The sequence below is a fragment of the Brassica oleracea genome, chromosome C1 (assembly GCF_000695525.1).
Source record: "Brassica oleracea var. oleracea cultivar TO1000 chromosome C1, BOL, whole genome shotgun sequence".
Taxonomy (NCBI): domain Eukaryota; kingdom Viridiplantae; phylum Streptophyta; class Magnoliopsida; order Brassicales; family Brassicaceae; genus Brassica; species Brassica oleracea.
Genome location: NC_027748.1, coordinates 2450302 through 2466117, shown reverse-complemented (window position 1 = coordinate 2466117; position 15816 = coordinate 2450302). Strand labels below are relative to the sequence as shown.

The following is a 15816-nucleotide window of genomic DNA, read 5'->3' as shown; positions in this document are numbered from 1 at the left end:
CGGAAGAACAGAAGAGCTATTTGCTATGTAAAAAGCCAATTCAATGGAGATAAGCATAAATATTAAACAATTAACTAGTGGAAACATGCCGAAGATAATTTTTCTAATCTTATCAAGTGGTGTATACAGTTTTTGATATAATATGTGTTATAAGAATAACTAGACCCTGGTTATAAGAATAACCAGCGCGGATTTGAATTTTTGATTTTTGGTTATTTATTTAACTAAATAATGTATTTGTAATATTTGATGTATTATATTCACCATGTAAATAATTTTTTTGGCATCTTAAACCATCTATTTACGATGAATATTCGATATCATATAAAAAATTGAACAAATAGACGTAATTAGAGAATTGTAGAAGATATATAAAAACAATGGTTATTAATGTAAAATATGAAGAAATATTATATTATGACTTAGTATGGCATAAAATATTATAAATTAGTTATACATGTTTAAAGAAAATAAAATGATTTTTAAACTTCTATGAAAAATTTAACATATAAAAAAGGGCGATGAATTAGTCATCAAATTGTAAATAATTTCATAATTTTATTAATAATAAATTATTTATAATTTTTGTTTTTCGTCAAGATAATTATTAAATGTCCATAACATTAATATGTTAAAAGGTCATATTATGAAAGTCCATGTTGTAACCTTTTTTTTTTCCGGGAAGTGTAACAAAAAAAAATTACATTTAACTCTTCGTTTTGTTTAAGTTTGTGTCGGCAAAAGATTAAAAAAAATCTCACTATCTTGCCTAAACAAAAGGTATATTAGGTAATAAAGCTATGTGAAATGAGCTACGGAGGAGATTTACATATCTTTCGGCTTACGTGCCTAATATTCCAATGTATTTACAACCTCAAATGCATTGTGTGGTAAGAACCTTAAATGCATTTTACAAAGAATGTTCTTAATTATGTGCAATAGAGTGTCAACACCAACAAAACTATATGATTGATAGATTAAGTATTTAACATATCTTTAAAAATATGCAAGGGCATAATAAATATATGTTTTAACTTTTGACATTTGAAAGAGAACAATATAGATATCATTCTTAAAAAAAAAGGTCGACAAACTGGTACTAGTGTTTTTTAAATATAGCAAGATAGTAGTAACAACTACTAAGAATAATTCATAAACTTAGTATTGAAATTTGTATATACTATCATAGAATGTTCCCTTTAGTAATAACCACGTGTGAAGCACCCCGCCTCATATTACATAATGATCACCAACCTCTTTTGATATTTCGTTTGTGTATATATAAGTGTGCATTAATAAGATCAATTCCCACAATCCATAAACAATCCCCAAGAGCCGTTGACAAAACAAAAAAAAAAAATCACAAAAAGTCGTCAAAGTATACTCTAGACCCTCCAATCTCCCGTAAAAATCTCCATATAAATCTCTGTCTCTCTTTGCCAACCTAAATCAACAACCATTCTTATTCATAGCCTATCACACAACCCAACAAAAAAGTCCTTAACAAAACAAAACAAAAAAAAGTAAGAAGAGATTTCATCACTATTCTATTACATTCTCTCTTTTCAAATCAAACATTTGACTTTTGTGACAAAGGCTTGAAGAAAGAGATGAGGAGCGAAGCGGGTGGTGGTACCATGGTCGTTGATCTCCAAACCGATCCATATAACAACAATCACCATCGCCACGAGATCATCACCGGTAATGTCCACAAACCGCGGCCTAAATTTGGTGACATCTTAAAAGCAGACCACGACGGAATATTCCCTCCCGTGGACCCCATCATCATCAACACAAACCTAACTCACCAACGGTTCAGCAGCGTCTCAACCTCGACCATGAGCAGCGGTCCAACAAGCGGAGACGGTTCACCTTGCCTAATGTCCCCTTGGGCCCGTGTGTCACCACCTTGGGCCGCAGATTTCAACGAAGACAATGTACTAGAGACCAATGGTCTCATCGGGTCCATTGTACGTGAAGAAGGTCATATATACTCGTTAGCCGCTTCAGGTGACCTTCTCTACACGGGCTCCGACTCCAAGAACATTAGGGTCTGGAAGAATCTGAAGGACTACTCCGGTTTTAAAGCGAGTAGTGGGCTTATCAAGGCCATTGTGATATTCGGAGAAAACCGGGTCTTCACCGGTCATCAAGACGGTAAGATCCGGATTTGGAAAGTCTCGAAGAGGAAACCGGGAAAGTACAAACGGGTCGGTACATTGCCTACGTTTAAATCGTTGGTTAAAAGCTCGGTAAACCCTAAGCATTACCGCGGTAAAAACTCGGTGAAAACAAAGCACCACGACGCCGTTTCGAGTCTTAGCATGGACGTTGAGGTTGGTTTGTTGTATTCCAGCTCTTGGGATAGGACGATCAAGGTGTGGAGAGTGTCCGATTCCAAGTGTTTGGAGTCGATACACGCGCACGAGGACGCAATAAACTCGGTCATGGTCGGTTTCGATGACTTGGTGTTCACGGGATCCGCGGACGGTACGGTGAAAGTGTGGAAACGTGAGATGCAAGTCAAAACGAGGCACGTGTTGGTTCAGGTTTTGCTCAAGCAAGAAAGCGCGGTCACGGCGTTGGCGGTTAAATTAAAGTCTTCGATGGTTTATTCCGGTTCGTCTGACGGGGTGGTTAACTATTGGCAGCGTTCGAAGAAGCGTGTGTTCGTCGGTGGGATACTAAAAGGGCACAAGTCCGCTGTGTTGTGTCTCGCTGTGGCGGGGAACTTGCTGTTGAGTGGTTCGGCGGATAAGAACATATGTGTGTGGAGGCGGGACACGTCTGATGGGTCTCATGAGTGTCTGTCTATTTTGACGGGGCACATGGGACCTGTTAAGTGTCTAGCCGTGGAGGAGGAACGGGCTTGCCGCGGTAAAGGAGGAAAAACCTCGACGGTTGGTGAAGGAGACAGGAAGTGGATTTTATATAGTGGAAGTTTGGATAAGTCGGTGAAAGTGTGGCGCGTGTCGGAGAAGATGGCGGCGTGGAGGGAGATAGACGAGCCAGAAGCAGAGAGTTGCGCGTGAAGTTCTTTGGGAAAATAGAAAAAAAGGAGTGCGTCGGAGCATAGTGTGATTATTTACGAAAATGCGCCGTCATCGATCAGTCACGATGACGGTCTTCACGACGGGGAAGAGTCGGAGGATTGTTTTTCAATTTTATGACAATGTCAACGAAGAGATTTGTGCCAAGTCAGCTAAAGAGTGAGTCAACACGGGCTTAATGGTTTTCACGTAATGATGAGTTTTGCTTCTTTTCACTTTAAAAAAGATCTTTTCAAAGAATTGTAAAATTATTCCTTTCCGTGAATTTGTAACAAGGACAAAGACTAAATCAAACATGTTTGTCTTCTCCGTGTGTTTAGTTTATATCGTGGTTGCAATTTATAAGATGGCTTTTACCAAAGAAAAACTTTATAAGATTGTGGTTGCAACTTTATAATTTATAATATACAAATATTGATGAGTCGTTTTGTCTTCATAGAATTGGTCTTTTTTTTTGTTTTGAACTCAGAATTGTTCTTTTCTAAATTACATTTATAAAATACAAATAATACATTCATGATTACTGTTTGGATCCAATTTTGGTCAGATTTCGATTAGGCCAGAATAAATTGGGTCATGCGACCTGCGACAAAGCGTAATCTGTGCTAATGAGTTCATGTCGATTTGAAGAACCGGAGATCGCGGAGAAGTTGAAAAAAATCCGAGATCGATCGATTATAAAAAAGGAGAACGTCGGGAAGAAAGAGGGGCACGGCAAAAACCCGAGAGATAGCTTAATACACACATCGACTTCATTTTGATCTCGTTTTAAGTTCTTTCTCTTAACTATCTCATTTGAAAAATTGGATCTCATTTCACTTATTGTATTGATTCTTATTCATCAATAAAATCCATCTTTTTTCTACCAGAATCTGATTACATCGTTGTGTTCTAAAGATATCGTTGCCCACATCGTCTTCTCTTTCCTAGATTTAACTTTCAATCACTAATAAATTCCTAGGTTAGATTTTATGATCTACAATTACTAATCACAAAAGTTGTAAAAATTAAATTACCAAAAGATAAATAGTTTTGACAAAAGACTCCATTGTGAACAATATACAAACATGTACATCTGCAATAATATCAATCAATCACTAAACCGAAAGCAATTCCACAGCGGAAAATCAATCATCCGGTTTCCTTAGAACCGGGTGATTCCGGTTATTCCCAACATGTGGATGTTAGAAAATGACAACGGTTTTACGAAAGTAGCCTCTATTTGACCCTCTCAACGCAGCGTTTTAACAATTCCTCTCCCAACCCCGCGTTGACGGCGAGAATTTTCCCGGAAAATAACTTTTTCAATCATCTGCGAGAAAAGTCTTCCTCGTCGTCTTTTACTAGTGTGTGAGAGATAAGACGATCCAACCATCTGTCTTTCTTCCTTTTTTTTCTTTTCTTCACTCTTTCAACTCCTTTCCCCCTAGAAAACCCTCTTCCTCTTTCCATCTAAAAAATCGACTTTTGTCCCTTTCCCAAATCTAATAAAAGAGCTTTCTGTAATCAATTTGATTTATATGTAGAGTGGAGCTCCTTTTTGTTGATTGATTGATTGATTGATTGTTGTGGAGCTTTATTCTCTTATTGCTTAATTTGGATCAATAGTTTCCGATTTAGGAAATTTTAGGGATTAGGGTTTCTTTGTGTGTGTTTGTGCTTAATTTGGTAAGAAGATGGCTAAAATTCTAAGAAAGTTCTCAGCTTTACCATCGCCGATTCCTAGAAGAGATAATGACGATGATAGTGATAGTTTCCATAATGATTATTCATTCGCCATAGAGTACAAAGGTCCTCTTATTGCTAATCTCCCCCGAGCTAATCCCGTCCAAGTTGATCAGATCCCTACAGCTCTTCCCGTTTCCTTCTCTTCCTTGTCCAGTGGTGGTGTATTTTACCCTGTGGTCCAGCCTCTCGTTAGGGAGGCTACCAAGAAACCACCTGAGAAGAGGAAGAAGGACGGTTTGGTTGACTCTGCAGCTAGTCCTAGTGTGGTTTTGAAGCCTCATCTTATGGTTTCTGGCTCATCATCGTCGTCGTCATCATTATCAAAGAGGGTAGAGGTAGCAGGAGAAGTGAAAAGCTCTGTTGATTCATCATCATCATCATCATCAGCAGAAGTAAGAGAGGAGACAGATGGTGATGATTTTTCCAATGGAGAACCTGCAACCCGTGTGACATTCGCTGAGGGTAGTGAATGTGATGAAAGCTTTTACAACTCTGATGAGGAGAGTATAGCTGCTGCAGCTACGCCTGTAGCTGAAAGGAAAGGTAAAAAAGGATCGTGCTACCGATGCCTGATGGGGAACAGGTTTACTGAGAAGGAACTCTGCATTGTCTGCTGCGCCAAGTACTGCTCCAACTGCGTGCGGAGAGCCATGGGGGCGATGCCAGAAGGAAGAAAGTGTCAGACTTGCATCGGTTTCGGAATCGCCGAGGGCAACAGGAAGAGTCTCGGCAAGTGTTCGAGGATGCTGAAGCGGGTTCTCACGGATTCGGAGCTTAAGCAAGTCATGCAGGCAGAGATCTCCTGCAAGGTGAATCAGCTGCCTTCGCGGCTTATCGCTGTGAACGGGAAGTCTTTGGATGAGGAAGAGCTTTACATGTTGCAGAGTTGTGCTAACCCGCCTAAAAAGCTGAAACCTGGTGACTATTGGTATGATAAGGTCGCTGGGTATTGGGGAAAGGTGGGAGAGAAGCCTTGTCAGATTATAAGTCCTCACATGAACATAGGAGGGAACATCAAGAAGGAAGCGAGTAATGGTGACAGTGGGATTTTCATTAATAACAGGGAGATAACCAAGAGTGAGCTCACGATGCTCAAGGTGTGGACAAACTCTTCTTTCTTCTTCTTCTTTAACTTATCATGTGAAACTGAGTTGACTCTTTTGCTTTTGATGTTAGATGGTTGGGGTGCAGTGTGAAGGGAAGCCTCATTTTTGGGTTAATTCAGATGGAAGTTACCAGGAAGAAGGTCAGAACCGTATCATGGGGAACATCTGGAGTAAGGTAATGATTGTCTGAGCATTTGTTCACAACGTATGAATATAATAAACCTTATAGGATTGTGGATATACTTTCTCAGAAACGAGCTAGGCTTGCTTGTGCGGTGTTCTCTCTGCCAGCTCCTCCAACTTCATCTGCAGTAGAACCAAATGATGAACCTGTATATGAGCATAAAATGCTTAACAAGCTTCTTCTCATTGGTGAAGAGAATTGTGGTGCCACTACCATTTACAAACAAGTGGGCCTTTTTCATCTTTTTATTGCAACACACTCGAATGTAGAGAATCTGGTAATTGACTTTCCTTTGTTTTTTCAGGCAAGGTCTCTTTATAAAGCCCCATTCACTGAAGACGAGCGTGAAAGAATCAAAGTCATAATCCAAACGAATCTCTATGCTTATCTGGCGATGGTTCTTGAGGCACACGAAGAAGAGATGAACACTAACCAGTCCTCGGATCAAACAGGTAAAGTTTAGAGAACGTACATACATACAAACATCAGTAAACAAATGATTATTGAGTGACGCTGATTGATGTCTTGTGATTTATACAGGAGATGAGAGCCGGGCTAAAACAGTTAGCTCAATCAGCCCGAGGCTAAAACATTTTTCAGATTGGCTTCTGAAGGAAAAGGAAGAAGGAAACCTGAAGATTTTTCCAGCATCGAGCCGCGAGAATGCTCAAACCGTTGCAGAGCTATGGAGAGTACCTGCCATACAAGCCACGTACAAAAGACTCCGCGATACACTTCCCAGAAACGCTGTTTATTTTCTTGGACGAGTAAGAGTTTGCATCAAATGCTTTCGTGTCTATAAATGTTAGAAGACTAACGTAAAAATTTGTTTCTATATCAGATTCTGGAGATCTCGAAAGCAGAATACAATCCTACTGAGATGGACATATTGCAAGCGGAAGGAATCTCGTCTATAGAAGGACTTTCTTGTGTGGAGTTCTCATTCCCACCAACAGCTCAAGAAGACTCTCTTGAGATCGATTATCAACACGATCCAGAAATGAAGTTAGTTCTATTCCTTTTCCTTGTGTTTCATTCCGACTATATGAACCAATGTTCTAAAAACCGGTCTAGGCAGCTCGTAGACAGCAAACCATTGGCCAAAACGATTTTCTAAAAATTTGATTTACAATTTAAATCGGTTGTAATTAGTTAAAGTTCGTCTAAAATGATCTATATCGATATAAATTAGTCTAAATCTGCTAAATTAAACAATAGTACCAGTGTAAATCAACAAATATGTTTAGTTTATCTTTTTGTATATGTAAATTTTATAATTTATGAGAATAATTTTATAATTAAACACAAAACTAAAATATCTAATGTAAAAATGTATAATATATAAAAATTGCTTTTAACATTGATAGGAACATTCGTTTGAACTGACTCTCTGTCTCTCTCTTTAATCAGGTACCAACTCATCCGGTTAAAACCAAGAAGCCTTGGAGAAAACTGGAAATTGCTGGACATGTTCGAAGACGCCGACTTGGTGATATTCTGCGTCTCACTAACAGATTATGGAGAGTACATTGAAGATGCTGACGGTGTCCTTGTGAACAAGATGATTGCAAACAAACAGCTCTTCGAGAGCATGGTGAATCACCCGATCCTAGCTGACAAAAGGTTCCTCCTGGTCCTAACCAAATTCGATCTCCTAGAAGAGAAAATCGAGGAGGTTCCTTTGAGAACCTGTGAGTGGTTCGAAGACTTCAACCCGTTGATCAGTCAGAACCAGACGAGCAGGCACAACCCTCCGATGGCTCAGCGTGCTTTCCATTACATAGGGTATCAGTTCAAGAGACTGTATGATTCACTCGTGGAACCCTTTTCGATGCGTGGTGGTGGTAGGTCCTTTAGGCCGAAGCTGTTTGTTTCTCAAGTGAGCTTGGAGAGTGATACTGTGGATAATGCACTGAGGTATGCGAGAGAGATTCTTAAGTGGCATGTTGAAGAAACTTCCATGTTCCAAGAGATGTCCACTACTAGTATCGAGGCCAGCTTATCCTCTTGATTCTTCCAAAATTGAAAATTCTTTTTTTTTCCCCTTTTTCTTAGAGTTTGTGGATAACACATGTATTATGTTTGTATGATGTGTCTGTGTACTGTGTGCAACAGTTAATCTTTAAAGAAAAAATACATGTGATTTAAAGTGATTACAGTTGGGAGATTATATTTGTAAACACCAATGTGAATGGCTACAATACACATATATGCAGTCATATCTCAAATTTGCTAATCAAATTCAATTATCTTGCTTAACCAATGAAGGAGGCACTCAATGTTTAAAAAAGGAAAAATCAAATTCAATAATCTTGCTTTATCACCTTAATCAGATATACTCGATCCAGATATAGTACTATTCATTCGTTCATGTATATAAAATGGACGGTTCAAGGTGCTTAGATATTTATTTATAACTAGGGGCGTGTCCGTGCTCGCGCGAAATATTGTTTTGAACGCAGTCTGTGTTACAAAAGATTCTAACTTTTCTTTTAGTTAGAATTAATCTCACATTAATATCTTATTTGATTATTCCTTCAAATTCAAGACTATGGGAGGCTGTATTGAATCTGAAATTTGAAATAATTTGATTTTTAATAAGTTTGTAGATGATTGCAGGAGAATTAGAGAATTTGGTCTGATTTCTGTTAAAACACTCTAGAATTTCATCTAAAATAGTGAGATTTGGATTTTTTATTTTTATAACTAAAAAACTCCCCTCAAATACTCTAGAAACAATTAAAGTACTCTAAAATCTTCAACTTAAATTTTGTTCAATAACAGTGAATTTCAGAGTGTTTTATGAAATGACAAGTTCAATAACATTGGATTTTAAAGTGTTTTTTTTAATTCACGTTTGAATAACAGCGGATTTGTCATTTTAATATAAATCACTTGAAAATCTTAGTTGAATACACCCCCTATCTACTCTATTAAAATAGAGTTCTAAATTTATCTACCATTAGAAGTTGTTACTTAATTTTTGGACTTTTTCAACTTTATTACTAAACTACTTATTTTATGGACCATTTTAAATTTGTAACAATAATATTTTATTAGATTCTACTAAGATTATACAACCAAACAACTAAAACTAAACCAACATTAAATCTATTAAAATTTAACCAATCTCTTAATCTAAAACTAAACGGAGGGTTGTTATATACTATTATATTAAGAATACAATAACTCTAACTAGACCTCATGCTGGTATATATGATCGTATTTGCTTCTCTTGAGATCATAAACTGCCGCAAAAGAAACATTAGATTAATTAATATTTTTTTCCATCTTTCATTATAATAACATTGATAAAAGATAGTATATTGTAATTATGGTCAGTTGATAGACTTTTAATGCATTAATGCTTGGTTCTTTCTTACGATGACGCACATTTAGATTGAGATCACTTTTCTCTGTTAAACTTAGAGAATGTCAGTAGATAAGATTCAGTCTTATAGAGATTATATCATGTTCATCTTTTATGTTAAATAAATCATAGCTCTAAATACAATTCATACATGTGTCTTTTATGTTAGATTAGATATTTTGTAATTCAAATAAGATTAATATCTAATAATTTGGTAAATACAATCATTATGTAAAAGAATATTAGAAACATGTTATCAATAACAGATTTGATAGAAACTTTACTAACGTGTCTTGCAAACAAAATAACCACTAACAACTTAATTTGATTTCTTTATTTTGTTATTCTGTTATATTTGATAGGGTAATATATAATTTTCAAGATTTTGTTCCTTATATTCTGAGCTCTCTATTTATTAACCTACAATCTACATTCAAAATATTGTATATCTTAACTTCTTATAACAACTTCTACAAAATATGAGAATCAAATCTATCAATCCTTTCAAATATGTAAATCAGAATATCTTAACGAGACTTATTATCTTAAAAGTAAATCCAAAAATGATTGTGCCAAATATATTAGATCTTTTTGATAACAAAAATAGTTAGAAAGACGTCATATTAATTTGTTAATATATTTAAATAAAATATTTTAAATAAAATCTAATATTTTATTTTATGGAAAATAAAATAGAATTTACTCTCCATATCAAACTAATAAATTCCGAACTAAACATCTAATCTATTAATTTAGAGTCCTATTTTTATCTACTATTAACAAGTCATAATAGGACCACTTAAAAAATATTTAATATGACATATTTGGTTATTTAAATTAATAATAAACAACTATAAATTTATTTTTGTTTTTTCTAATTATAACAAAATATGTTGAGAAAGAATCTAACAAAATATTACTTCAAATTTTAAATATTTTATAAAATAATATTTCAATTAATTTTGTAATTAGTAATATAATATTGTTATAAATCAATGTTAACTAAAATTTTATTATTCTATAATTATATTTTGTATTATATAAAAACAGAAGTGTTATATGAATAAAATATGAAAAAATTATATTAAAAAGGTAAATTAACAAATTTTATTTTTAAAACTGTTTCATTCAAATAAATTATCACTCATCATAAAAATAGGTTAAAATTCGTAAACTATATAATATTTATACAAAAATAAATTTATTAGAAACTCTCAATAATATATTGTTTAAAATGTTCATATACAAAATATAATAGTATATAATAATAACATTTAGTTCATATACTATTTAAAAAATATATTATTAGAAAACTACGAAAGTTTAGTAATTCATTTAAAATATTAATGACAAATTAAATTTTAATTTAAATATATATTTTATTTTATTTATAACAAATCTGTTGAGAAAAATTCACAAATATTACCAAAATTTCAAATGTTTTTTATAAATTAAAGTATTATTGTAGTAACAAAAAATATTCAAAATTCATGTAATCTTCCAAACTCAAATATAGTAGTGTAATTTTCAAAGTTTTCTTGATAATATATAAAATTTTGAAAATAATTATTCAAACTCAAAATGATAATATTTCAAATTTTATAAAAGATAAAATCATAGATAATAAATAATAATTTTTTGAAATGACTAGGAAAAAACAAAATATATATGTTGTAAAAACTAAAGCAATCTAATATTTTGAAATTTTAATTAAAAAAAACTTAATATCATAACATCCAAAAATATCCTATATCAATAAAATTTACTAAAATAATATGATAGATGTTACTATGTAAAATAATAGGTTTTTATTATTTAAACAAAACCATGTTTTTTTACGTATAAATCCCATAAAACACTAAAATAATATAAAGTATATTTTTTAACACACAACATGTAAATATTAATTATCTTAAACATATTTATTTTTTATAATACAATTAAGTAAATTTTAAAAATATATTATAGCAGAATGTATAAATAACATATTGTTATTTTATTGTACCTAACTTGAAAATATATTAGTAAGTAATAAAATTAATAACAAAGTAAAATGTATTAACAAAAATCACTATATATTAATAACGTCGAATAAGAAATATAAATAATAATATTATAGAGTTACACAATATATAATACAAAAAAAAATTATATAGTTAAAACATTTATAATAATATCAAATACATTTATAAATGAAAATCGTGCGGATTAAAATCTAGGATGTATATTACATGTTATCTTTAACTATTGCAGAGATATAGATGACATTTAATAAATTGATTAGACAACATTAAAATAATATATTAAACACACTTGATCCATTAAACAAAAGTAGCATACGACAGCATTAGTTGATTAAAATAAACACACAAACCCATTAAACAAAAGTAGCATACGAGTGTTTTTAGTTGATTAAGATAAACACACGCAATAATAGCATTAACTAAGACACAAACCAACAAGTAACAAATTTTAGCCGGAGACGTAACCTTCCAACATCAGACGATCGATGATGGTTTCACATGTGTCCAAGCGAGCTTTGGTTTTAATCAGTAAAGCTGTGCTTTATTCACTTGCTTTAGTTGAGCTAGTATCCAAATTCAATGGGAAGTTATCACCAATAAACTTTAGGATAGTCATTCCTGAGATACTTCGAAATATAAATCGCATTTGCCTTCGGTTGTCCAACGGGCTGATCTTCGTCATCCTTGGGGCTCATATTGTCCAACGTTACCAACAAAGCGGATGCACTTGTAAATTGCTCGGCTAGATGCTCGAGCAACAGCTGCGATGTGAGACTATTGAGAAAAAATCGGATGATGGGTGAGAAGTGTAACTCTTTCTAATCAAAATAAAAGAGTAAAAGGAAAGAACACTTACGTCCATGACAAAGTGCACAAATCCTACACAATTAGTTTTGTATCCACGCTCTGATATACTCTCTCAGTGACATCTCTCTGGTCAAAGTATCTTTGGGGTACGAGGTACGCATAAGAACCAGTGGAATAAGAATAATCCGAGTCCGACATTGTTTCAGACGAGCTGCGGAAACCCTAAACGTAATTCTTCTATTTATACTTTACCAATTGGGCTACTTCTGGGCTGCCTGATTATTTATTAAAATATGGCGTAGAGGGATACTATTGGAATGACTTGTTCAAAGTGAGCGAGATTCTTGGTTTTTTTTTACTATATTATTGAACAAAGAACATGTAATTATTAGTGTATCAAATTTGTACTTTTGGTCAATTCTATGCTCGTCTCATGCAAAAAATCGTATTCAAACTATACGAGGACATGAGATTAAGAGATTAAGAAACTTAACTTTGTTGTTTTTAAAGATGCAAGTTATTACAAAACAAACTGTCACATTTAGTTATAAACTGAGAAAAAATTATTATGGTGACAAAGGAAAGAAAAGAAACAAACAGTGTCATCTTCTACAGAGCGTCGCGTGCAGCAATCCGGCAAACAATGGCATCTCCCAGAGAGGAAACCCCAAGTTCTTGGCTAGTTATCTTGTAATGCTGAAAAGAATCAATTCAGACTTCCATCTAGCATTTTTATTATTTTTACCAATATTTTAAAATAAATTTTGATTTATTGAACAATAAATTAAACAAACTAATGATATTACGATTAAAATTTAATTTCATAAAAATCGTAGAAATTGGAAAATATTTTTTGGTAGTAAAATTTTATAAATGTAAAAACAGAAATAAATAATATGTCGAAATTAGTAGAATATTATTATATTATGTAATGATATATTTCAACAAATTTACTTTAATGATGATGTATAATTTATTACTATATTCTAAAAAATTTACCAAAAATATAAATTAGCATTAATTAAAATCATTCATGTCACTTTTATTTATACTCTATGTCATCTTTGTAGCATTGACATGTCATATTTATTTAGTGTAAATGATTCAATAGAAAATATGTTTAGTGAAAATGATTCAATAGAAAATCTGTGTCAAAATCACTTTGCAAATGATGTATAAAGAATCCTATAAATTACAAATTAGTTCCTCGGAGATCCGACCAATCTATTGAAAGTTAAATAATATTAAATATTCTCTAAACAAAAATATAAAATACTATTACCATTGGGATATGTATGAAGGTAGACGTGCTTCAGATCATCTTCAACCCTACTGCAAAATTTACTATAAAATGGAGTGGAAAATGCATTCATGAACAAATAAAAAAATCATTATTCTAAAAAAATGATTTATACAATTCAAATTGGTTTAATTAGTTAAAATTCATCTAAATCGATCTTAATTAGTCTAAATCTATTAAATTAAACAATAATATTACTGTAAATCAACAAATATGTCTAGTTTATTTTTTGTATATGTAAACTTTATAATTTATGAGAATAATTTTAAAATTAAACTCAAAACTAAAATATCTAATGTAAATGTAAAATATACCAACTCATCCGGTTAAAACCAAGAAGCCTTGGAGAAAACTGGAAACTGCTGGAAATGTTTGAAGACGCCGACTTGGTGATATTCTGCGGCTCACTAACAGATTATGGAAAATACATAGAAGACAGTGAGGGAGTCCTTGTGAACAAGAGATAGCAAACAAACAGCTATTCGAGAGCATGGTGACTCACCCGATCCTAGCTGACAAAAGGTTCCTCCTGGTCCTAACCAAATTCGATCTCCTAGAAGAGAAAATCGAGGAGGTTCATCTAAGAACCTGCGAGTGGTTCGAAGACTTCAACCCGTTGATCAGCCAAAACCAGACGAGCAGGCACAACCCTCCGATGGCTCAGCGTGCTTTCTATTACGTCGGGTTTCAGTTCAAGAGACTGTACGATTCGCTCGTGGGACCCTTTGGTGGTAGGTCCTTTAGGCCGAAGCTGTTTGTTTCTCAAGTGAGCTTGGATAGTGATACTGTGGATAATGCACTGAGGTATGCGAGAGAGATTCTCAAGTGGCATGTTGAAGAAACTTCCATGTTCCAATAGATGTCCACTACTCGTATCGAAGCCAGCTTATCCTCTTGATTCTTCCAAAATTGAAAATTCTTTTTTTTTTCCTTTTCTTTTAGAGTCTGTGGATAATACATGTATTATGTTTGTATGATGTGTGTTTGTGTGTACGATAGTTAATTTTTAAAAGAAAACATACATGTGATTTTAAGTGGTTACAGTTGGGAGATTTTTGTTTGTAAACACCAATGTGAAAGGTTGCAGTACACATATATGCAATCATATCTCTAATTTGCTAATCAAATTATGAGAACATTTATGTATTAACTAATGAAGGAGGCACTCAATGTTTGATTATCAAACATATATATTCCAAATCTCAAAATTTTTGAATAAAATTTTTAGAAGATTTCCGCTGAGATATTTTTTTTTTGAAAAAATTAATTTTTAGGAACAGGTGCGTTATTTTTTGGAATGTCGATATTTGTCATCTTCAAAATCCTGTATGGTCTATTATTCTGATCTAGTGAGAACTGAATAGTGATTCCTTTTTATATGAAAAAGGAAAAAAAAAACAATTTCACATATAGCACTATTTTAATATTTTTTCACTCCTGTATATGAAATGGACGGTTCAAAGCTGCTGAGATATTTATTTTTAATTAGTTAATAAATGAGAGTTGATGAATTATTTCATAGGCATTGAAAAAAGTAAAAGGAACAAGAGTTGGTAATCGACCGTTATTAATTAAATATTAGAGGTGTTTAGTACTAATCCATAGAATCTAATTGATTAGTGGGAGATAGAAAACGTATTAGGAGAAGATAAAGTGAAAAAGTTATGACGCGGCGAGATAGTGAAGGAAAACGTTAGTCAGCGCAAAAAACGTGTTACAATCAGTTTCTGCACGTGCTCAACGTGCCTCTCTCTGCCTTCGGTATCTTGAAGCTTTTACTTCTCATTCCTTTTTCTTTTTAAGGGTTAGATTTGTTTATATTTTATTCTTTACTTCAACTTGTATGGCATCCTGCCGTCCTTAAGTCTCTCAATAAAATATTCGTATATACTGGTGAGACATACGTAATTTAAATCGTCATTAACAAAAAAAGGTTTTAAACATAGTACATTGTAAAAAACCATTGAAGTTCTCAAAAAGTTTGAGTAATTTGTAGGCAGTTTTGTCATTGTTTACACTTTACAGTAGGCTCAGGCTCACGAACAGAATGAAATAGTGATAAATTAACCTTCATGGCATTAAATGCTAGAAGTAAAATGTGAGCATAACTCAACAAAAGTTTGTAGAAAACTTTAAATCTTAAAGTTTTTGTTTGTTGGTCAAATCTCAAAGGCTAGTATATTAAGGCATCCACATTGAAGAGTTCTTAAAAATGTTCTCAAAATTAAAATATATCCCTTCACGTCA

The 15816-nt window shown here is 33.3% G+C and overlaps 2 protein-coding genes across 3 annotated transcripts; both read left to right on the top strand.

Moving 5' to 3' along the window:
- The first annotated feature begins 1328 nt into the window (after positions 1 to 1328).
- Positions 1329 to 3321, top strand: LOC106296866 (uncharacterized WD repeat-containing protein alr3466). The gene has a single exon (XM_013733105.1). It carries the CDS (start codon positions 1611 to 1613, stop codon positions 3030 to 3032), a length of 1422 nt encoding a protein of 473 aa, XP_013588559.1. The 5' UTR covers positions 1329 to 1610; the 3' UTR covers positions 3033 to 3321.
- Positions 3322 to 4315: 994 nt separating this feature from the next.
- On the top strand, positions 4316 to 8240 carry LOC106308383 (extra-large guanine nucleotide-binding protein 2). Of its 2 annotated transcripts, XM_013745543.1 has the most exons (7): positions 4318 to 5875; positions 5955 to 6059; positions 6136 to 6294; positions 6373 to 6520; positions 6609 to 6835; positions 6910 to 7073; positions 7479 to 8240. In XM_013745543.1, exons 1-7 carry the CDS (start codon positions 4727 to 4729, stop codon positions 8077 to 8079), a joined length of 2553 nt encoding a protein of 850 aa, XP_013600997.1. In that variant the 5' UTR covers positions 4318 to 4726; the 3' UTR covers positions 8080 to 8240. The 2 variants fall into 2 exon arrangements, with proteins under 2 accessions (XP_013601002.1, XP_013600997.1); XM_013745548.1 differs by lacking the exon at positions 6136 to 6294 and having other exon boundaries at positions 4316 to 5875.
- Positions 8241 to 15816: the final 7576 nt, after the last annotated feature.

Bases quoted from the DNA above. Each gene is read 5' to 3' on its own strand.
- LOC106296866 (XM_013733105.1), top strand. From the start codon at position 1,611: ATGAGGAGCGAAGCGGGTGGTGGTACCATGGTCGTTGATCTCCAAACC.
- LOC106308383 (XM_013745543.1), top strand. From the start codon at position 4,727: ATGGCTAAAATTCTAAGAAAGTTCTCAGCTTTACCATCGCCGATTCCT. The intron at 6,060-6,135 runs GTAATGATTGTC...ATACTTTCTCAG, and splicing joins TGGGGAACATCTGGAGTAAG to AAACGAGCTAGGCTTGCTTG. The intron at 6,836-6,909 runs GTAAGAGTTTGC...TTTCTATATCAG, and splicing joins CTGTTTATTTTCTTGGACGA to ATTCTGGAGATCTCGAAAGC.